Below are 18,818 nucleotides of genomic sequence, written 5' to 3' on the forward strand. Positions count from 1 at the left end.
CCCTGTCTGGACTTTTAGAAAACCATATCGAGATAGGTGGACAAATGCACAGTTCAAAACCCAAGTAGTTTTCTTTTTTTTTTTTTACATTCATTTTTAGCTCATTAGAGGGAGGGAATACTTGGTTTTACCTCTTAGCTAACTAGCAACTAATCAGTTAACTCCAAATTTGTAAACAACATTCATTGTCACCACATTGTACAGTAATTTTTTTAGCTTATTTTTTCTCCTATATATATGTTGTTTTAATTTTGTTCCGACCCTCAGTCTGCTAATTAACTTCCTTATACAAGTCAATAATTTTGATACAAGGTTCTCACCAGGAAATAGCATGTAATAAAGTAAATGGCTGTGCCTTTTTCTGTAACAGGAGAATGCAATTGAGGGAGAAGAGACAAGTACGTGCTAGGTATCACTTTCTTTGCAGCTTTATTTTTCCTTTCCAGTCTTATGACAGATGCAGACATGAGTTCATTCAGTTATCTTAAGGAGGCACAAGGACAGTACTAAATATTGGAATGCAGAAAATGAATTAGAAAAAATTTTAATGTCACATAAACTCAATTTGATGAGAAAAAAAAAGAAGAAAAAAACCCATATATGATAAAACCACATCCCACAGAAAGTCAATGCATGCAACTCATCTAATATGTCTCTTGCAAAGGAAGAGGGAAAGCTTGCTCTTGTGCTATTAAGGCATGGTGAAGAAGAGATCAAATTTCTGGATCTAGGTAGTAATTGAGTGCCAAGATTATAGGAGTTTACTGAAGCTAGAATTGAAGTTTAAAAGTCATACCAACTGGGAAGAACTTTCCTTGCACAGCAACCTCCTCAGAGCACCCTTGACCTCTGTGTTTCTCAGGCTGTAGATTAGGGGGTTCAATATAGGGTTGACAAAACTATAAAACAGAAAAAGGATCTTCTGCTGCTCCTCGGGATGGCGGGACTTGGGGGCCATGTACATGACAATGGCGCTGCCAAAGAACAGCCCCACCACACAGAGGTGGGAGGAGCAGGTGGAGAAGGCCTTCTTGCGACCCTTCCCTGACTGGATCCTCAGGATGGCAGCCAGGATGCGTGAGTAGGAGACCAGCACCAGGCACAGGGGCACCACCAAGATAAACACAGCACCTGCAAGGATGAGAGTCTGGTTGAGCCTAGTGTCAGCACAGGCCAGCTTGAGGACCGATAGAATTTCACAGAAGAAGTGGTTGATTTCATGAGGCCCGCAAAAGGGCAGTCTCAGGAGGAGATTCATGTGGAACAGGGCCAGCAGGCAGCCACCTGTCCAAGCAGCAACCACCAGGACTGTGCACACTCTCCAGCTCATGATGACAGAATATCGGAGTGGGAGGCAGATGGCCACATATCGGTCATAGGACATCACCACCAGGAACAGACACTCGGTGTGTGCAAAAGTCATAAAGAGAAAAGTCTGTGTCATGCAGCCAGCGTAGGAGATGGGCTTGGCTGGATTCAGGAGATTCACCAGCATCTGGGGCACTGTGTTGCAGGCGTAGGCGATGTCTACGAAGGCCAAGTGTGAGAGGAAGAAGTACATGGGGGTGTGCAGTCTGGTGTCCAGCAAGATGAGCTCCAGGATGACCCCGTTCCCCAGCAGGGTGGAGGCATAGAGCAGGGAGAAGAGCCCGAAGAGAAGTGTCTGAATCCTGGGGCTGAGGGGAAATCCCAGTAGGATGAATTCTGTCACCATTGTCTGGTTTTTTTCCATTTCACTATTAAGGAGATAACCAGATAGCTTAGTGACATAATCACTTTAAACTGTACATTTTCTAAATTATTATATAGATTTTTGGCTTGAGGAAAATTCTTAGTAAATACTGTTAAAATTTTGCTGGATTAAGAATAAGTAATGAATACTTGCCTATTCAAACTTTCCAGTTAAGTATCTTTCAATAAGCCAAATCAGGGAACCAGCGGTTAGCATAATGGCTATGTTGCTGGACTCCCACGTAGTTAAACGTGGTTTGCGTCCCGACCCGGTGGCTTAAAACCGACGCCGGGCACGTGTGCATGTGTGCCCAAGATCCCGAGAGGAGAATGGAGGAGAAGGGATTGCGGCGTGGCCATCCCCTCTGGGGGGGTGATTTCTCGCTTTCTGTCTCTCTGTCTCTCTCTCTGTCTGTCTGGTGAGCGCACGCGACCTATAGTGAAAAACCTCTCAAACAAAACAAAAAAATAAGCCAAATCAGAGTATGACATGATAATGTTTAGAAGAGGAATGCATTACCAGTGATTAGCTAGCTAGAGCCATTGACATTCTGATGAAATTAAGAAATATCAAACCAGTATGCAAATGAGTTAACCAGGAGGAATAGAATGTCTCCAAAATTCACATGTACAAATATATAATGAAATTACTAGATAACAGAAACAGGTACTAATGAAAGAGCTTTAAGTTTGAGAACAGTCTTGGAAAATAAATTGTTTTCTTTCCTCAAAAGAATTTGTAATTGAGTTACTATCAGTATTTAAATCCTAACTAAAGGCTAGAGGATACTTACATGACTTTACAAGGAACAAATCATGACTAGACATTTATTATTAATATTATTCTTGATTGACCTGCCATAACGGTTTACTTTATGGGGTATAATATGATGGTTTGATACATACATGTGGGATATTTTAGTTAGAAAGGGGGAAGGAGACAGTGGATATAATAGATGATGATACATGACATTATGTATATCCATAGTTCTATGTACACACACATTTATATAGTACATATATGTTAATATGTATATATATGTATATATATGTGTATATGGTTGCCATTTTCATTTAGTGACAAATTATGCTATCATTTATGCCATTTAACTATTAAAGAGAGAAACAGATAGGTATGTTAAACAATTATTTAAAACATGTACTCGAGGACCAGCAGTTAGTGTAATGGCTATGTTGCTGGACTCTCATGTAGTCGACTGTGGTTTGAGTCTCGGACCCAGTGGCTTAAAGTCATGCTGGGCGTATGTGCGTGCCTGCCCAAGATCCTGAGAGGAGAATGGAGGAGAAGGGATTGCGGCGTGGCCATCCCACCTGGCTGGTGATTTCTTGCTTTCTGTGTCTCTGTCCTCTCTCTGTCTTTCTGGCGAGCATATGCCCTATATATATATATATATATATATATATTATGTCTATGTAAATGTCACAGAAATATTAACTTACCACAAGAATTTTTCTAATGCAGCCCATAGATATTAGGGCAATTTTTATTTCACCAGGAAGCCCACTATTACAAGTCTGACCTTTGTGTGCACATATAAATGTGTGTATGTGTGTGTGTGTGAGTGTGTGTGTGTGTGTGTGTGTGTGTTTCCACATGCTCCCAAAGATTTGGAGGCAAAGCATGGTAGGCATTTATCAACAGATGTATGAAAGTAATTGTAGGCATATTTCCTATGTACCATCCATATTGAACTTCCCTTTCTGGATTTCAACAAGATAGAAAATCCATAAATTATTCCTATGATTTATAGCCTATGAATATAAGGAATATAAGGGAAAAATAGGCTTATCTTGCTATGAATTTAATCATACTCACATTTTCAACAATCTATTACAAAATAAATTACTATTTAAACTAAGAAACAGTGTCAAATCTCAGCCAAAAGAACTATTATATACTTCATAAGTGCCTAGTCGAAAAAATACTGATATAGTGATAATTCAGCTTCTTTGTCACATGAGCAATGGCAAGGTCAACAAACTAGTGGTGAGATTTGGGCTATGAATTGGTGGTAGGCAAAATTGAAGAGTTTGGATTTTGACCTTGGATCTGGGGCCACAGTTTCATCAGTGACGCATGCTGACGTTCAACATGGATTCCAGTGCAAATATCTGTAAATGTCACGGCAAGGGCAAAAATAACTTGAGTCCTAGCTGCTTTTCCAGGATGTGAGGTAAGGTGTGTGGAGCAGTCCCTAGCTTAGCTGTCATCAGTGCCATGGAAGCGTCAAGGAACACCTTGAGAAACTTGAGTATGGGACAAAACTGCATTCTGAGAAAGGAACTTGTGAGTCCTGGAAGCAACTGAACAGAATGACATCCTAGTGATAGAAATAAGACACTATCAGGAGACAAGTGTCTGAAGAATGTAGGGAGCCTTCAAAAGTTCATTCCAGGTGCTGATGCAATCTCTGAGAAGCAGGGCAGGTGGATGTGACTGATTCATGAGCCTTAATGCAGACAGTAGTGTGGGCTATCTAGAGAAAGTATGTAGGAAAAAGAAGGGAGGTGATGAATCCAGATTGCAGACCTCAGGTCAAAGGGTAAGTGTTTATCAAGTGCATCTTTAGTGAACTTCAAAGGATGACAGCACAGCGCCAGTTTATTAGCATCCTGGTCACTTGGTGGTACTGTCTATAATGCAGATGGATAGCTTGGGTGCCAGTAATAAATAAAGATAGCAAGTGAGATCTTACAGGTCACTCTTGTTTGATCTCATATTCAACAATCGACTGATAGGTGATAATCTATCTTTTGAACATATATTTCTATAGGAAGAAATGTGTTCATTTACAAAGTTTTTGCTCATTTTGTGGTTGTAATGAAAGGACATTTAAATATTCTGGTTTATTCATTGTCTACTGGATAGCATGATGAAATTCCTGAACAAAATTAACATAACTGGATCTAAAAAAGGGAGGATCAGACACTGGACCATGGTAACTCACTGAAGCAAGACTCAGGGAAAGAAATAGCCCCTTTATATCAGCACCAGATGAGAGGTTTATTTCTTTTAAGCATCACTGATAAGGTATCAAGTCACTTAGACACAATACTAATCTAAACAGTATATTAAAAATTCTCAAAGTACGATTAGAACTATTTGAATTAGTTTTCTTTTAGAAAATTTCCATGCTCAAAAAACATGTCTAAATAAATCTTTAAGCATGAAAGGCATAGAATATATTTTGCTGTCAATATTCTAGTTTTTCTTTATTTGTTTCAGGAAGAAAATATGAAGGAAAAACAAAACATAGTACAAACCATAATTTATTGATTGTCAAATTAAAAGATTTAAAACAAAAGTTGAGTGTATTAATATTCTTTCAGCCCAGTAGCCCCACTTGTTTCACCCTTGATTTCTATAAAGAACTGAGGTAGTTCATCTTTGTATCCATGGTCATTAATACATACTTGTTGAATGACAAATAGATAAATGGAAGCAAATGAACAAACACATCTAAGTATTGATGCCCTCACATTAGGTATGGTTTCTTTAATATGTAGTCTCTAGTATAATTATACAGGTTCAACCCGCTGAAGTTGGAAATGAAGTTTCTGAGGAAATGAACTACCACAATTAAGAAGAATTTCATCCCTGTTAATCTATATTAAAACAGGACTTTAAAAACTTGTAAATACAACTGAAGAACTTATAAATTAAAAAAATGAATTTTGGATACAGTTCTCTTTTATCTATGTTTTTACATTTTTGTTTGATACCTATAGGACTTACTGTTAATTAAAACAATAAATGGAAACCGAACAGGCTTTCAGCAGGGCTGGAAGAAATGAAGGAGGTGGCTCCACACTAAAATATATTCTAGTTTGAAATGTAACTTTTAGGCTTAGTGATTTTCATTAACTTATTCATGTAGGACTTAGCATTTAAAAAATGGAAAATTGTTACATGGTCAATGAGTGAGCAGATAAGTGCAATGTTTAATGTAAAAATACAAAAAGGCTATAAATTGTATATATGTAAATGAATCATCAAAACTTGATAGACCTTGTGTTTTCAAAAGTACGTCTGTAAGTTTGATGAAGTGATAGGTTCTTTCCTATTGTCAAGTGGCTATGGGTGAAGCAGAATCCCTGAAGTGGTCAACATTCATTAACCCAGAACTCATATTGTCATTATTTGAATAAAAATATTCTCATATGTTTAGCATGTATTGTGGCTGTGTTACAAGAATTGAATGCATAATTTATGAAATAACTAACATTAATTATCCTGAAATACAAAGTTATTTCATAATATACTCTGCTATAAATATCTTTGAAAAGCAGAATCCCTGAAGTGGTCAACATTCATTAACCCAGAACTCATATTGTCATTATTTGAATAAAAATATTCTCATATGTTTAGCATGTATTGTGGCTGTGTTACAAGAATTGAATGCATAATTTATGAAATAACTAACATTAATTATCCTGAAATACAAAATTCCATAATATACTCTGCTATAAATATCTTTGAATAGCAAAATTATTCCATATCCTCTAAATCAATAAAAATTCTTACTTATGTTTTAAAATATTTTGCTCAAAAAAACTCTACCACATAAATATTTGTTCATCATTTAAATAAAACTAGTCAAATCCTAAGCCCAACTACATAATTTGTTCACTTGATAAACACCTTATTTTTTCTGCCTGAACTATACGTACAGAATATGAATGATGTGTTTATATATTAGCATTAATAGAGATAATCTACTTCTCTTCTGAAAACTTAAATAAAGCATGGCAGTAATAGAGTAACAGTGAATCAAAGACTAGGTGATATGATATATGTAAGAGGAATTTTGGTCCAAGTTAAATAACGTAATCCAGTGAGATCCACGTTTGAACTCAAGGGTCTCAGAAGGGAGCCACCTGAAGATTGGGGCAGGGTTCTGCCTTGTGAGAGTTTGCATGAAGACTTCAGGACCCTCACTTCTGTTCCTGGTTGAGAATGTATGAGAATCCTCAGAAAAGATTTTATTTTCGGTTGGACTTGGCCCTATCTAGCAGTTCTTGAGGGCATACTGGTGGGGTCATGAAACCTGATGCTAACCAACTTCTGCTGGGAAAGAGAGACAAAGCAATTGCCTTTTCTATTTCTGTCCCAATCCTCAGCTGAATGTGCAATAAGGAAGCACGGAGAGCCACAGAACACACCACTGAAACTACCTATCTCAGCACAGGCTCAAATGCCTGGCATTATTTGAATTTCATGAACCCCAGCATTGTCCTTGTTCCCCAATCTCTAGATGGTCCAGGTGAACCTGTCAGGAAGCAGGACCAGTTTGACAATGAACTAGCTCCTGGCATTACCTCTGCAGTTCAGCCTTTCCTTGATGCTACTGGGGCCCTTTGTGATGAAGCAGAAGTGAGAAGAAAAAAACTTGAGATACCAGGAAATTTTCCAAGACCAGGTCATGCTGTGTAGAGCTCTGGTATGGATTGTATTGGGGAGTCCAAGATGGGTAAGGAGTCCCAGTGGGACTTATTAGAACTTGCCAGAAGTGAACAATCTTAAGACACAAGCCAAGAGATAGGTAATTAGTTGGAAGAATTCTCTAACCTATTCTGAAAGGGGGTGGGTGCTGGATTCAGAGTCTATTCCCTCAGGGGAAGGCAGGACCCACACTAAGGTTGCTTTCCATAGAAATACTGCCTGTTCCTGGAGGTGGAGGTTTTTGCTGTTAAAGGTATCCTCATATTTACTTATTTTCTCTTATACATAACAAAGGTGGGTAAGGAAATTCATATTAAGCAACTGTGCAATTTGTAATCTAATGACTTTATTATGGAGTCATCCCTCACCTACTAGGGTTATGGCGTAAACCTGAGGAGAAGTCGTGCACACTTAGCATACTCTGAGAATGTTCTCACCTGGGCTCCAACAGTATGTGTCTAGTATGAAAAAAAGACTCAGATATCTTTAGGGACACAGAAATGTGCTCCTCATCATTAGAGAAGCCTTGTTCCTAGTATGTTGTACAAAAACACTAAAAGTTTTCTTCTTTCTTTATTTTCCTTTTTTGCACACAGCTGAACAACAGTTAATTTAAGTGACAAAATTATGTAAAAATCAATGAAAAAATAATTTTAGAATATGTTTTTTTTCTATATTTCTCACTATATAAACATCAGGTATAAAAAAGTTATTTTTTATTCTTACAGCTTCGGGTTTTCAGGTAAGGTAGTGAGATGCCTCCTACTCCACTCCACTTGTGCAGAATTGTTTGGCAATAGGGGAGTCTCTCATGATTTCAGACATATTTTGTGTTTTTTCTTAATTTTTAAATTTTTTTTTAATCTTGGAAGAACATTTCTGGTGATTTGATTGGGATTGCATTAAGTATGAAGATTAATTTGGGTAGAATTGAACTTTTGGTTGTATTAATTCTTCCAATCCAGAAACATGAAATATCCTTCCACCTTTTTGTGTCATTTTAAATTTCTTTTAAAATATTTTTATGGTTTACTTGTAGAGGTCATTGACATCTTTTGTTAGGTTTATTTCTATGTATCTCACTCTTTTTTCTAGTTATTGTAAATCGGATTGCTTTCTTCAGTTCTACTTCAGTCTGCTCATTTTTGGTGTTTAGATATACCATAGATTTTTGTATGTTGGTTTGTACCCTGCCAATTCAGTATATTTATTTATAACTTCCAGGAGGTTTTTTGTTTGTTTGTTTGTTTGTTTGTTTTGTTTTGTTTTTGATGCAGTTTCTGTGTATAATACTATCATCTGCAAATAGAGGTTATTCACTTCATCTTTCCTACTTGAATGCTTTTTATTTTTACTACCTTTTATGATTGCATTGTTAGGACTTTTTGTCCTGTATTGAAAAGGAGTGGAGATAGTTGGGAGCCTTGTTTTGTTTCAGTTTTTATGATATTAGCTAGGAGTTTTTTATATATGGCTTTTATTATGCTGAGAAACGTCCCTTTTATGCTGATTGATTTTGCTGAAAGCCTTAATCATAAAGGGATGTTGTATTTAATAAAATGCTTTTTCTGCATCAATTCATATGATCCTGAGGTTTTTATCTTTCTCTCTGTTTTTTTTTTTTTCATTTTTTAGAGGTTTTTGCTATAAGGTGTGTGTGCTTGCCAGAAAGACAGAGAGAGGTAGAGAGACAGAAAGCAAGAAATCACTTCCCAGGAGGATGGACACACTGCAATCCCTTCTTCTCCATTCTCCTCTCAGGATCATGGGCACGCACACACATGCGCCCAGCGTGAGCTTACACAACTGGGTCTGGGTCTCAAACCGCGGTTGACTACATGGGAGTCCAGCAACATAGTCATTATACCAACTGCTGGTCCCTCTTTCTCTCTGTTAATAAAGTGTATTACATTTATGGTTTGCAAGTGTTGAACCACCCTTGCATTCCTGGTATAAAGCCTATCAGGTCATGCAATATAATCTTTTTTTATGTGTCATTGGTTGTGATTTGCTAGTATCTACTTGAAAATTTTCAGGTCAATATTTATCAGAGATATCGGTCTGTAATTTTTTTTTTGTCCTTGTCTGTTTTGTAGAGGAGGGTGATGGAGACTTCATAAAATGAATTTGGGAGGGCCCCTTCCTTTTAGATATTTAGAAATTGAGTAGAATGGAGATTAGCTCTGCTTTGAAAGTTTTGTAAAAATCAGAAATGAAACCATGGGCACCCGAGGCTTTCATTGTTGGGAGGTTATTTATTACAGATTCAATCTCCTCATATGTATGGGTCTTTTCAGGCTTCCTATGTCTTCCTGATTTAATGTTGGTGGATTGTATGTGTCTAGGAATTTGCCCATCTCATCCATGTTTTCTTGTTCATAGGTGTATAGTTTTTCATAGTAGTCTCTAATGATGTTTTTTCATTTTTTTAGTGATATTTATTCTATAGGTTGCATGCACTTGCAAGAGAGACAGAGAGAGACACAGAGAGATAGAGAAACAGAAAGCGATAAATCAACCCTCAGGTTAGATGGTCATGCCACAATCCTTTCTCCTCCATTCTCTGTTTGGGATTTTGGGCACACATGCACATGCACCTGTGTGAGTTTTAAGTCACTGGTTCTAAAACCACAGTTGACTATCTAGGAGTCTATAGACATAACCATTCCATCATCTGCTGGCCCCATCTAATGATGATTTGTATCTCTGTTATTCGGTTGTAATATTGCCTATTTCCTTGTGATCCTACTTTATGGTTCCTTTCTCTCTTCTTAATTAGTGTAGCTAACAGTGTGTCAGTTGTGTTTGTCTTTTCAAAGACCAAGCTTTTGGCTTAATTTTACTGTATAGTATTTTTTTCCCTGTTTCCTTTATTCTTTATTTCTGCTAGGGTCTTTATTATTTATTTCATCCTGGCATTTTTAGTGTTTCTTTCTTTCTTTTTCTTTTTTTTTCCCGTTTGCTGAGGTGTGTTTTTAGGTGGCCTATTTGCCATCTTTCCATCTTCTTTTTTTATTTATGTACACTAATTGCAGTGAAATCTCTTAGGACATTTTTCTGTGTCCCATAAAATATGGAAATACGTGTGTTCATTTTCATTAGTTTCAATGAATCTTTTGATTTCAGTCTTAATTTCTTCAGTGGCTATGAAGTCATTCAGAAGTAGGTTGTTTAGTTTCCACATGTTCATGTAATTTCAAGGGTTCTTTCTGAAATTGATATCAAGTTGAATTCCATTTTAATAGAAGAAGATGCTGGGTATAGTTACTTTTATTTTTTTAATTACTATTTAATTTAGCTTTATTTAATTATTTTAATTTGACCATAGAGGAACAGAGAGAGAGAGAGAGAGACATAGAAAGTGAGAAAGCAAGCCTCCAGGTCCAGGACTCAAAGCACGTCAGCCATGTGAGAGTCCAGCATCATTAACCACCATGCCACCTGCCATGCCAGCCCCAGTGCTGGATACAGTTTCTATGCTTTTGAATCTGTAAGGCTTATTTCATGCTCTACCATGTAGTCAATCTTCCAAAAGGTTTCATGGGGGAGAGTGGGAAAAATGTATATTTTGTGGTTGTTGAATGGAAGGTTGTATAGATGTCTCTCAAATCTATTTGACATATGGCATTGTTTAGATCCTATGTCTCTTTGCTTACTTTTTGTCTACATCACTTCTCCAAGAGAGATAGAGGGGTACTGAGGTCCTCAAAGATAGTGTGCTGCAGTCTATCTCTCTTTTTGAATCTAGCAGGCTTTCCTTCATGTAGTTGATTGCTCTTGATTTGGGTGCATAGATATTTAAAAGCATTATATCGTCTTGGTCAATCAGCCCTTTTCATACTCTATAATACCCTTTTTTGTCTCTTTTTACAGTTTTTGTCTCAAAACCTATTTGACTGAAATAAGTATTGCAACTCTAGCCCTCTATTGGTTTCCATTTGCATGGAATGCCTTTTTCTGGGCCTTCGCTTTTAGTCTATGTATGTCTTTATCCAAGCAGTGTATTTCTTGTAGGAAAGAGATAAAGGGTTTTTGGTTTGTTTGTTTGTTTGTTTTTTATCCATTCAACCAGTCTGTGTCTTTTGATTGGAGAATTTAATCCAGCAACATTCAATATTATTATCAGTATTTTCAGACTTACCCCTGCCATGTTGTTAGTCACTCTCTTGGTGGTTTTTTGTCTCTTAATTATGTCTGTCTCTTTTTAGTTTTCTTGATATAGTACTCTCTTCATTACTTCTTGAAAAGCTTGTTCAGTATTGATAAATTCTTTCACATTTTGTTTATCTGAGAAGTTTTTTTTTTATCTTTTCTTCCCTTCCCATTTGATGGATAATCTTGCTGAGTATAGTGTTATCAGTTGAAATTGTTTTCTTTTTAACACTTTGAAGATAAATTCCCATTCTTTCTTTGCTTGCATTGTTTCCACTGAGAGAGAGGTCCAATGTTAGCCTAATGGGATAACCTTTGTAAATACCTTGATGTTTCTCTCTTGCCATTTTTATCATCTTGTCTTTATCTATGATTTTGGCCAACCTGGCTATGTTGTGTTGTGAGGAAGTTCTTCTTGGGTTGCTTCTATTTGGGGTAATTTATATTTCTTGGTCTGGATGTTTGAATGTTTTTATTGATTTAGAAAATTTTCTTCAAGTATTTCATGGAATATATAATCAATGCTCTTATTAGCTTTTTCACCTTCTGGGTTATCAATTATTTAGATCTTTTGTTTTAAAGATTGATTTTATTGAACTTTATTTTTCAGTTTGATCAGAGACAGACAGAGAAAGAGAGAGAGGGAAAGTGAGAAAGCAAGCCACCACGTCCGGGACTCAAACCACGGTAGGCCATGTGGGAGTCCAGAGCCCTTAACCACCACACTACCTGCCGGCCCCAATTATTTAGATCTTTGAGCATTTAATGGTTTCTGGTATTCCCATAAGTTATCCTCATTTTTCTTTTTTTTTTTCCCTTCTTTTTTTTTAAAAAAATCTTTTTGGTGATTCTTTCTAGATCAGAGGTTTTGTCTTCTAGAATTGAGATTTGATCTTCTGCATGATCTAACCTGTTATTAATACTTTTAAGGGATGTTTTGATTTCTTGTATGATAATCTTTATGTCTAACAGTTTTGTCTGATTTTTTTTTTTTATAGTGCCTATTTATTATTTCAAGTCGTGGAAGCACTATCTCCTTTCCTGGAGTTCATTTACTCTATTCTCTTGCATCTCATTTAGTTTTGCCACTGAACATTCTCAATTGTTTATCTGACATTTTCATGAATTATTTGTACTGTCTATGGATGATAAGTTGCTCTCTTCTCTTGAGGGAGAGATATTTTCTTGGTTTCTCATATTTCTTGTGCCTCTTTTCTGGCTTCTGGTCCTCTGATAGATGATGTGTTTCTTTCTAATTTTTTGAAGTCAACTCTGTAGTATCATAGGGGAAGAAGATGCACTGTACTCCTCTGCGTATTCCTTGGAGAGTGTCTCACCTTCTGAGCAGAGAATGGTGTATATTGCCAGCTTGAGGTGCTTGGTTCATCCTCAGAGTCTCGGGACCAGGTATCCCCGGGGTTAAGCTAAAAAATGTAACAAAATGAAGAGATACAATTTGTGTGACACACACTTTTTGCATCATGTGGACCAATAAAATGCAAAGTTTCAAAGTATTCCAAAAGTCACTAGTGGGGTCAGGTGACTTTTGTAGCGCTTTGTAGCTCTGTCCCACTGAGTCTCAACCTGCACAGTCACTAGAACCCAGATACTCCAAGAGTGTAGGAGTTGGGGAGCAGTGGGGTCCTCCAGATCCCAGTTCATATACCTGGCTGCTCAAAGGTTGGTAGGGGTAGGTGAGCCATGAGCTCTCTACCACTGTGCCCCATTGAGGCTCACCCTGTGTCATAGCTGGAATCTGGAGACTCCAATTGGTGTCTCATTTTAAAGTACAATAGATTTTCTGATTGAGACAGAAGACATTGCCCTATTTACTGATGTTCATACTAGTATCCATTTTTCTTATGAATTTGTATATAATTCTTTTAATTTTTACATATATACTAAATTATGTTAGCTGCATCATTATTTCCTTTCTCAGGAAAAAATTTCAGGCCAGTCAAAAGTTCAAACTTATTGTTCTTTAGTTTTAGTTAAACATGGATAGAAAAGTTTCCACAGGTCCAGACTACAAGGAGAATACACAAGTTACTAACTGCAGACATGGTCTTCGGCCTGTGATTGAGAGTCCTGCATGCCACTTACTAGCTGTGAGACCTCTGAACAGCAATAGATATCTCTAGGCCTTGGTTGTTCCATGAATACATTAAATATAATAACGATACTTACTTTTGGCAATTGTTGTGATGATTAGATGAGAGATGTTAATGTGTACATGCTGACAGAACTTGATAAATGCAAGGTGTTAATATTATTAAACCAATTGTGCAATTTCAAGAAATAATTTGAATGTATTCAAATAAAAGTTATTCTTAACCATTTTTTTACTTTTTTTTTTTAACGGAAACAGCTTATGTGGAACTTCTTATACCTTATTCTACAAGTCTTCCATGATTCGTACTTCTTAGATCATTAATATATTCAAATAATTCATTAATTTAATAGTTACTTTTGAATTCCTATTATGTATAAAGCTCAGGAGATAATTAAATTTAATTAAAAAATTTCTCTCTTGTGTTAAAGAAAAAATACAAATGCTTTGAGTTGATACAGTTAGAGAGCTGGGAGAAAGGTTAAGATTTAGTCTAACCTTTCATTTTATGGGTAGTAAACTAATACCCAGAGCAATCAAGTGACCTTTCTAAGGTCATGGACCAAAATGTGATTAGAAGGTTGAGACATGCAGTTCTGCTTTCTAACTTCTAGAGAGGAGAGAGGAGCTGAAAATTGATTTTATCACCAATGCCAATGATTCATAAATCATGCCTCTGTAATGAAACTCTCATAAAAATCCCCAAATGGTGGGGTCTAGAGACTTCTGAAGAGCAGAACACATGGAAGTTCCTGGAGAGTATGGTGAGCTCAGAGCTCCTTGTTCTAACTTACACCCTTACATCTTCTCTGTTTGGATGTTCATCTCTATTCTCAGTAATAACCTTTATAATAAATAGGTAAACACAGGTAAAGCATTTTTCTGAGTTCTGTGAGCTGCTTTAATGAATTAATTGCACCCAAGGAGGGTGATTGTGGGAATTCTGATTTATAGCCGGATGATCAGAAACACAGGTCTACCTGGGACTCACTACTGGCTTCCAAAGTGGAGGCAGTCTTGTGAGACTGAAACCTTAATCTGTAGGATCTGATACACTCTCCATATAGTGTAGAATAGTATTAAATTTTAGAACACACAGCTGTTGTCTTCTGGAGATTTGGAGAATTGCTTGTGTAAGGAAAATCCCATATGTCTGGTATTAGAAGTGAAATGTTGAGTGACTATATGAGTGTAATGGAGAAAAAACACTCTTTTTTTTTCTTTTTTTTCTTTCTCTTTTTTTAATCTCTCATAGAATATAGACATCCTAGCTTTGAGTCAGCTCTCTGAGGATAAAACCACACTGTGTCTAATTATGTTTCTGACCCCATAGGACTACAAACATTAAAACAGGCAGATACAGGCTAAAACAAAAGCAGAACAAAATGAAACACCCACAAAAACAAAACAATAAATCAAGGGGACCAGCAGTTAGCGTAATGGCTATGTCGCTGGACTCCCACGTAGTCGACTGTGGTTCGCATCCCAGACCCGGTGGCTTAAAACTCACGCCGGACGCGTGTGCGTGCGTGCGTGCCCAAGATCCCGAGAGGAGAATGGAGGAGAAGGGATTGCGGTGTGACCATCCCCCCTGGGGGGTGATTTCTTGCTTTCTGTCTCTATGTCTCTGTCTGTCTGGCGAGCGCACGTGCCCTATAGCGAAAACCTCTCTCAGAAAAACAACAACAAGAAAAAAAACCCCAAAAAACAAAAATAACAATAAATCAAATGGAGACTACGGTCTATTCAAATTCTTAAAAAAGCAAAGGAACATGGACATTTTACTGTAGTCTAGGAAAACATCAGAGCTGAGAAGTCCTATGAGGCCTCATTCTAACTCTTCTCCAATTTTCTCCATTTTTCCCCATGAGCCATTAATTTAACAATGATTCTCCACATCATTAATATTCAAAGTATGTTCTATAGGTCAGCAGCATCAGCAAGATATGAAAGGGGGATCATAAGGCAAGTCTGTGCTCATCTCATGCAGATCTACTGAATCAGAACCTGTATTTTTGTAAGATCCTCAATGAGTATTTGTTCATGAACATCTGAGAAGCAGTGGCCTGCACTCCTTAGCAAAGAGTAAGCACTCATTCTACAAGTCAGGGATGGCGGTGCCCTTCCACATGCCAAAGACACCATGGGGGCACAGGGGTAGCATGAACTCACTCCCACAAGAGTCCCATCTCTATCATTTTCAGTAGTCACAGCACCCAAAATCTCCTCTCTTTTGAAAGGGGTGGAAGAGGAACCATTGGTCATGCTCCTTCCCTCCTTTTTTTTTTTTTTTGGATTTTGCCACAGGCACATGTGCTCATAGGAGAGAGAGGGAGAGTCAGTAAGAGCGAAAGTGAAAAATCAGCCCTGGGGAGATGGGCATGCTGCAATACCTTGTCCTCCATTCTTCTCCTGGGATATTGGGCACCCATGCACATGCACCTAGTGAGATTTTCAAGCCTCTTGGTGGAGGATTTGAACTGCACCATGTTGTCAGCCATGTGGGAGTCCAGTGATGTACACCCTCTACTGGCTCCTGAACATACTCCTACTAAAAGATACATAACTGGGACCAGCAATTAGTGTAATGGCTATGTCGCTGGACTCCCACATAGTCAACTGCGGTTCGATTCCTGGACCTGGTGGCTTAAACTCATGCCGGGCGTGTGTGCGTGCCCAAGATCCCGAGAGGAGAATGGAGGAGAAGGAATTGTGGTGTGGCCATCCCCCCTGGGGGGGTGATTTCTCTCTTTCTATCTCTCTGTTCTCTCTCTGTCTGGAGAGCACATACACTCTATAGCAAAAACCTCTCAAAACAAAAAAAAGATACATAACCTTAGTTCTGTATGATAAAAAAAATGCATCTTCTTTTAAAAAATGTATTAAGCATTAAATGTCTTCTCTTACTATGTTAGCATTTCATTGGTGGCCACTGGTAAATAACACTTGGTTAATTATTAATATTTTCTCCAGAAGAAACTTTTGCAAGAACTGAGTATACCTGGACTAAAAGCAAATAATGGACAATAAAATGTCTAATGTCTATCAGACTTAAGTTACATATTTTATGGAGGTACTTATTTTATTTTTAATTTTTATATAGGAGTATGGACTAAATGACCAATCATTTATTTATTTAGTCAACATTTATTGAATTACTACTATGAAATAGGCCTGGTTTAGCCAGTGAACAGCCAACAACTGCTAGGTATTTTTCAAAAGAATGGTTCACAATTAATCTTGGTCAGATTGGGTGGAGCAGAATTTTGATTTTACTCTCAGTATTGTTATAACACAGAGTAAGTGAAATAATTCTATTATCCTCCATTTCACAAACTATACAAAAAACAAATCAAAGTAAAAGCTGGTTCTTTGAAAAGATAAACAAAATTGGGAACCAGCAGTTAGCGTAATGGCTATGTCGCTGGACTCCCACATAGTCGACCGTGGTTCGCGTCCCGAACCTGGTGGCTTAAAACTCACGCTGGGCGCGTGTGCGTGCGTGCCCACGATCCTGAGAGGAGAATGGAGGAGAAGGGATTGCGGCATGACCATCTTCCCTGGGGGGTGATTTCTTGCTTTCTGTCTCTATGTCTCTCTCTCTCTGTCTGGCGAGCGCACGTGCCCTATAGCGAAAACCTCTCCAAAAAAAAAAAAAAGATAAGCAAAATTGATATACCACTAGTGAGACTTATTAAGAAGAGAGAAAGGAACTAGGTGAATCAAATTTGCAATGAAGCAGGCAATATAACAACAGATGTAGTAGAAATACAAAACATCATTAGAGGATACTATGAACAAGTATATGCCAAGAAACAAGACAATCTGAATGAGATGGACAAATTCCTGGACACATGTAATCTACCAAGATTGAGCCAGTAGGATAAAGAAAGTCCGAATAGGCCCCTAACAAGCCAGGAGATTGAATCAGTAATAAATAACCTCCCAACGAAGAAATGCCCTGGCCCTGATGGCTTCACCTCTGAATTCTACAAAACTTTCAAAGAAGAATTAACCCCCATCCTGTTCAAGTTATTTCTAAAGATCCAAAATGGTGACTCTCTCCCTAATACATTCTATGAAGCCTCTATCACCCTTATCCTTAAACAGATAAGGACAGGACAAGTAAGGAAAACTATAGACCAATATCTCTGATGAATATAGATGCAAAGATTCTTGACAAGATTCTAGCAAATCATATCCAACAACTTATAAAAAAGATTATACATCACGATCAGGTAGGCTTTATTCCAGAAATGCAAAGTTGGCTCAACATATGCAAAACCATAAATGTAATGCACAATATTAACAGGAAGAAAGATAAAAACCATATGATCATATCAATTGATGCAGAAAAAGCATTTGATAAGATACAACATCCATCCATGATCAAATTCTCTGCAAAATAGGCTTAGAAGGGTAATTTCTCAACACAATAAAAGCTATATATGAAAAACCTATAGCTAACATCATCCTGAATGGGGAAAAGTTGAAAACCTTTCTGCTAAAAACTCGTACTAGACAAGGATGCCCACTCTCTCCACTCCTATTCAATATAGTACTAGAAGTCCTCACCAACACAATCAGAAAAGAGAATAAGATAAAAGGCATTGAAATAGGAAACAAAGAGGTGAAACTATCTCTATTTGCAGATGACATGATTGTGTATATAGAAGAACCAATAGTATCCATGAAAAAATTCCTGGAAGTAATAAAAAATACAATAAAGTGGCAGGATACAAAATCAACATGCAGAAATCTATAGCATTTCTATATACAAGCAACAGGCAGATGGAGATAGAATGGAAGAAAGTTATTCCATTTACCATAGCCACAAAAAGTATAAGATAATTAGGAATAAATCTAACCAAAGAAGTTAAAGACCTCCACAAGGAAAACTATGAGAAGCTAAAAAAAAATTGAAAATGACACTAAAAGTGGAAGGATATCCTATGTTCCTGGATTGGAAAAATTAATATAATCAAAATGGCAATTTTACCCAAATTAATCTACATATTTAATGCAATCTCAATAGTGAAAATTTCTCCCCCTGAAACAAAACAAAACAAAAACAAACAAACAAAAAAAACAAAAGACAATCATAAAATTTGTCTGGAATCATAAAAGACCCTATATTGACAAATCAATCCTGCACAAGAAGAGTGGTGTGGGTGGCATGTCACTACCAGACCCAAAAATATACTACAAAGCGGTTGTAATCAAAACAGCATGGTACTGGCACAGAAACAGACAGGTGGACCAATGGAACAGAATAGAGTCTCCAGAAATAAATTCCCAAACATACAATAAATTGATTTTTGACAAGGGGTAAGTGGGAAAAAGAAAACCTCTTCAACAAAT

The 18,818-nt window shown here is 37.2% G+C and overlaps 1 protein-coding gene across 1 annotated transcript; it reads right to left on the reverse strand.

Moving 5' to 3' along the window:
- Nucleotides 1–790: 790 nt before the first annotated feature.
- Nucleotides 791–1,732, reverse strand: LOC102473861 (olfactory receptor 2A1/2A42). The gene has a single exon (XM_006139902.1). The coding sequence runs from the start codon at nt 1,730–1,732 to the stop codon at nt 791–793; it is 942 nt and encodes a 313-aa protein (XP_006139964.1).
- Between the last annotated feature and the right edge of the window lie 17,086 nt (nt 1,733–18,818).

This window comes from Tupaia chinensis, unplaced genomic scaffold (assembly GCF_000334495.1).
Source record: "Tupaia chinensis unplaced genomic scaffold, TupChi_1.0 Scaffold000010_1, whole genome shotgun sequence".
NCBI lineage: Eukaryota > Metazoa > Chordata > Mammalia > Scandentia > Tupaiidae > Tupaia > Tupaia belangeri.

Bases quoted from the DNA above. Each gene is read 5' to 3' on its own strand.
- LOC102473861 (XM_006139902.1), bottom strand. From the start codon at position 1,732: ATGGAAAAAAACCAGACAATGGTGACAGAATTCATCCTACTGGGATTT.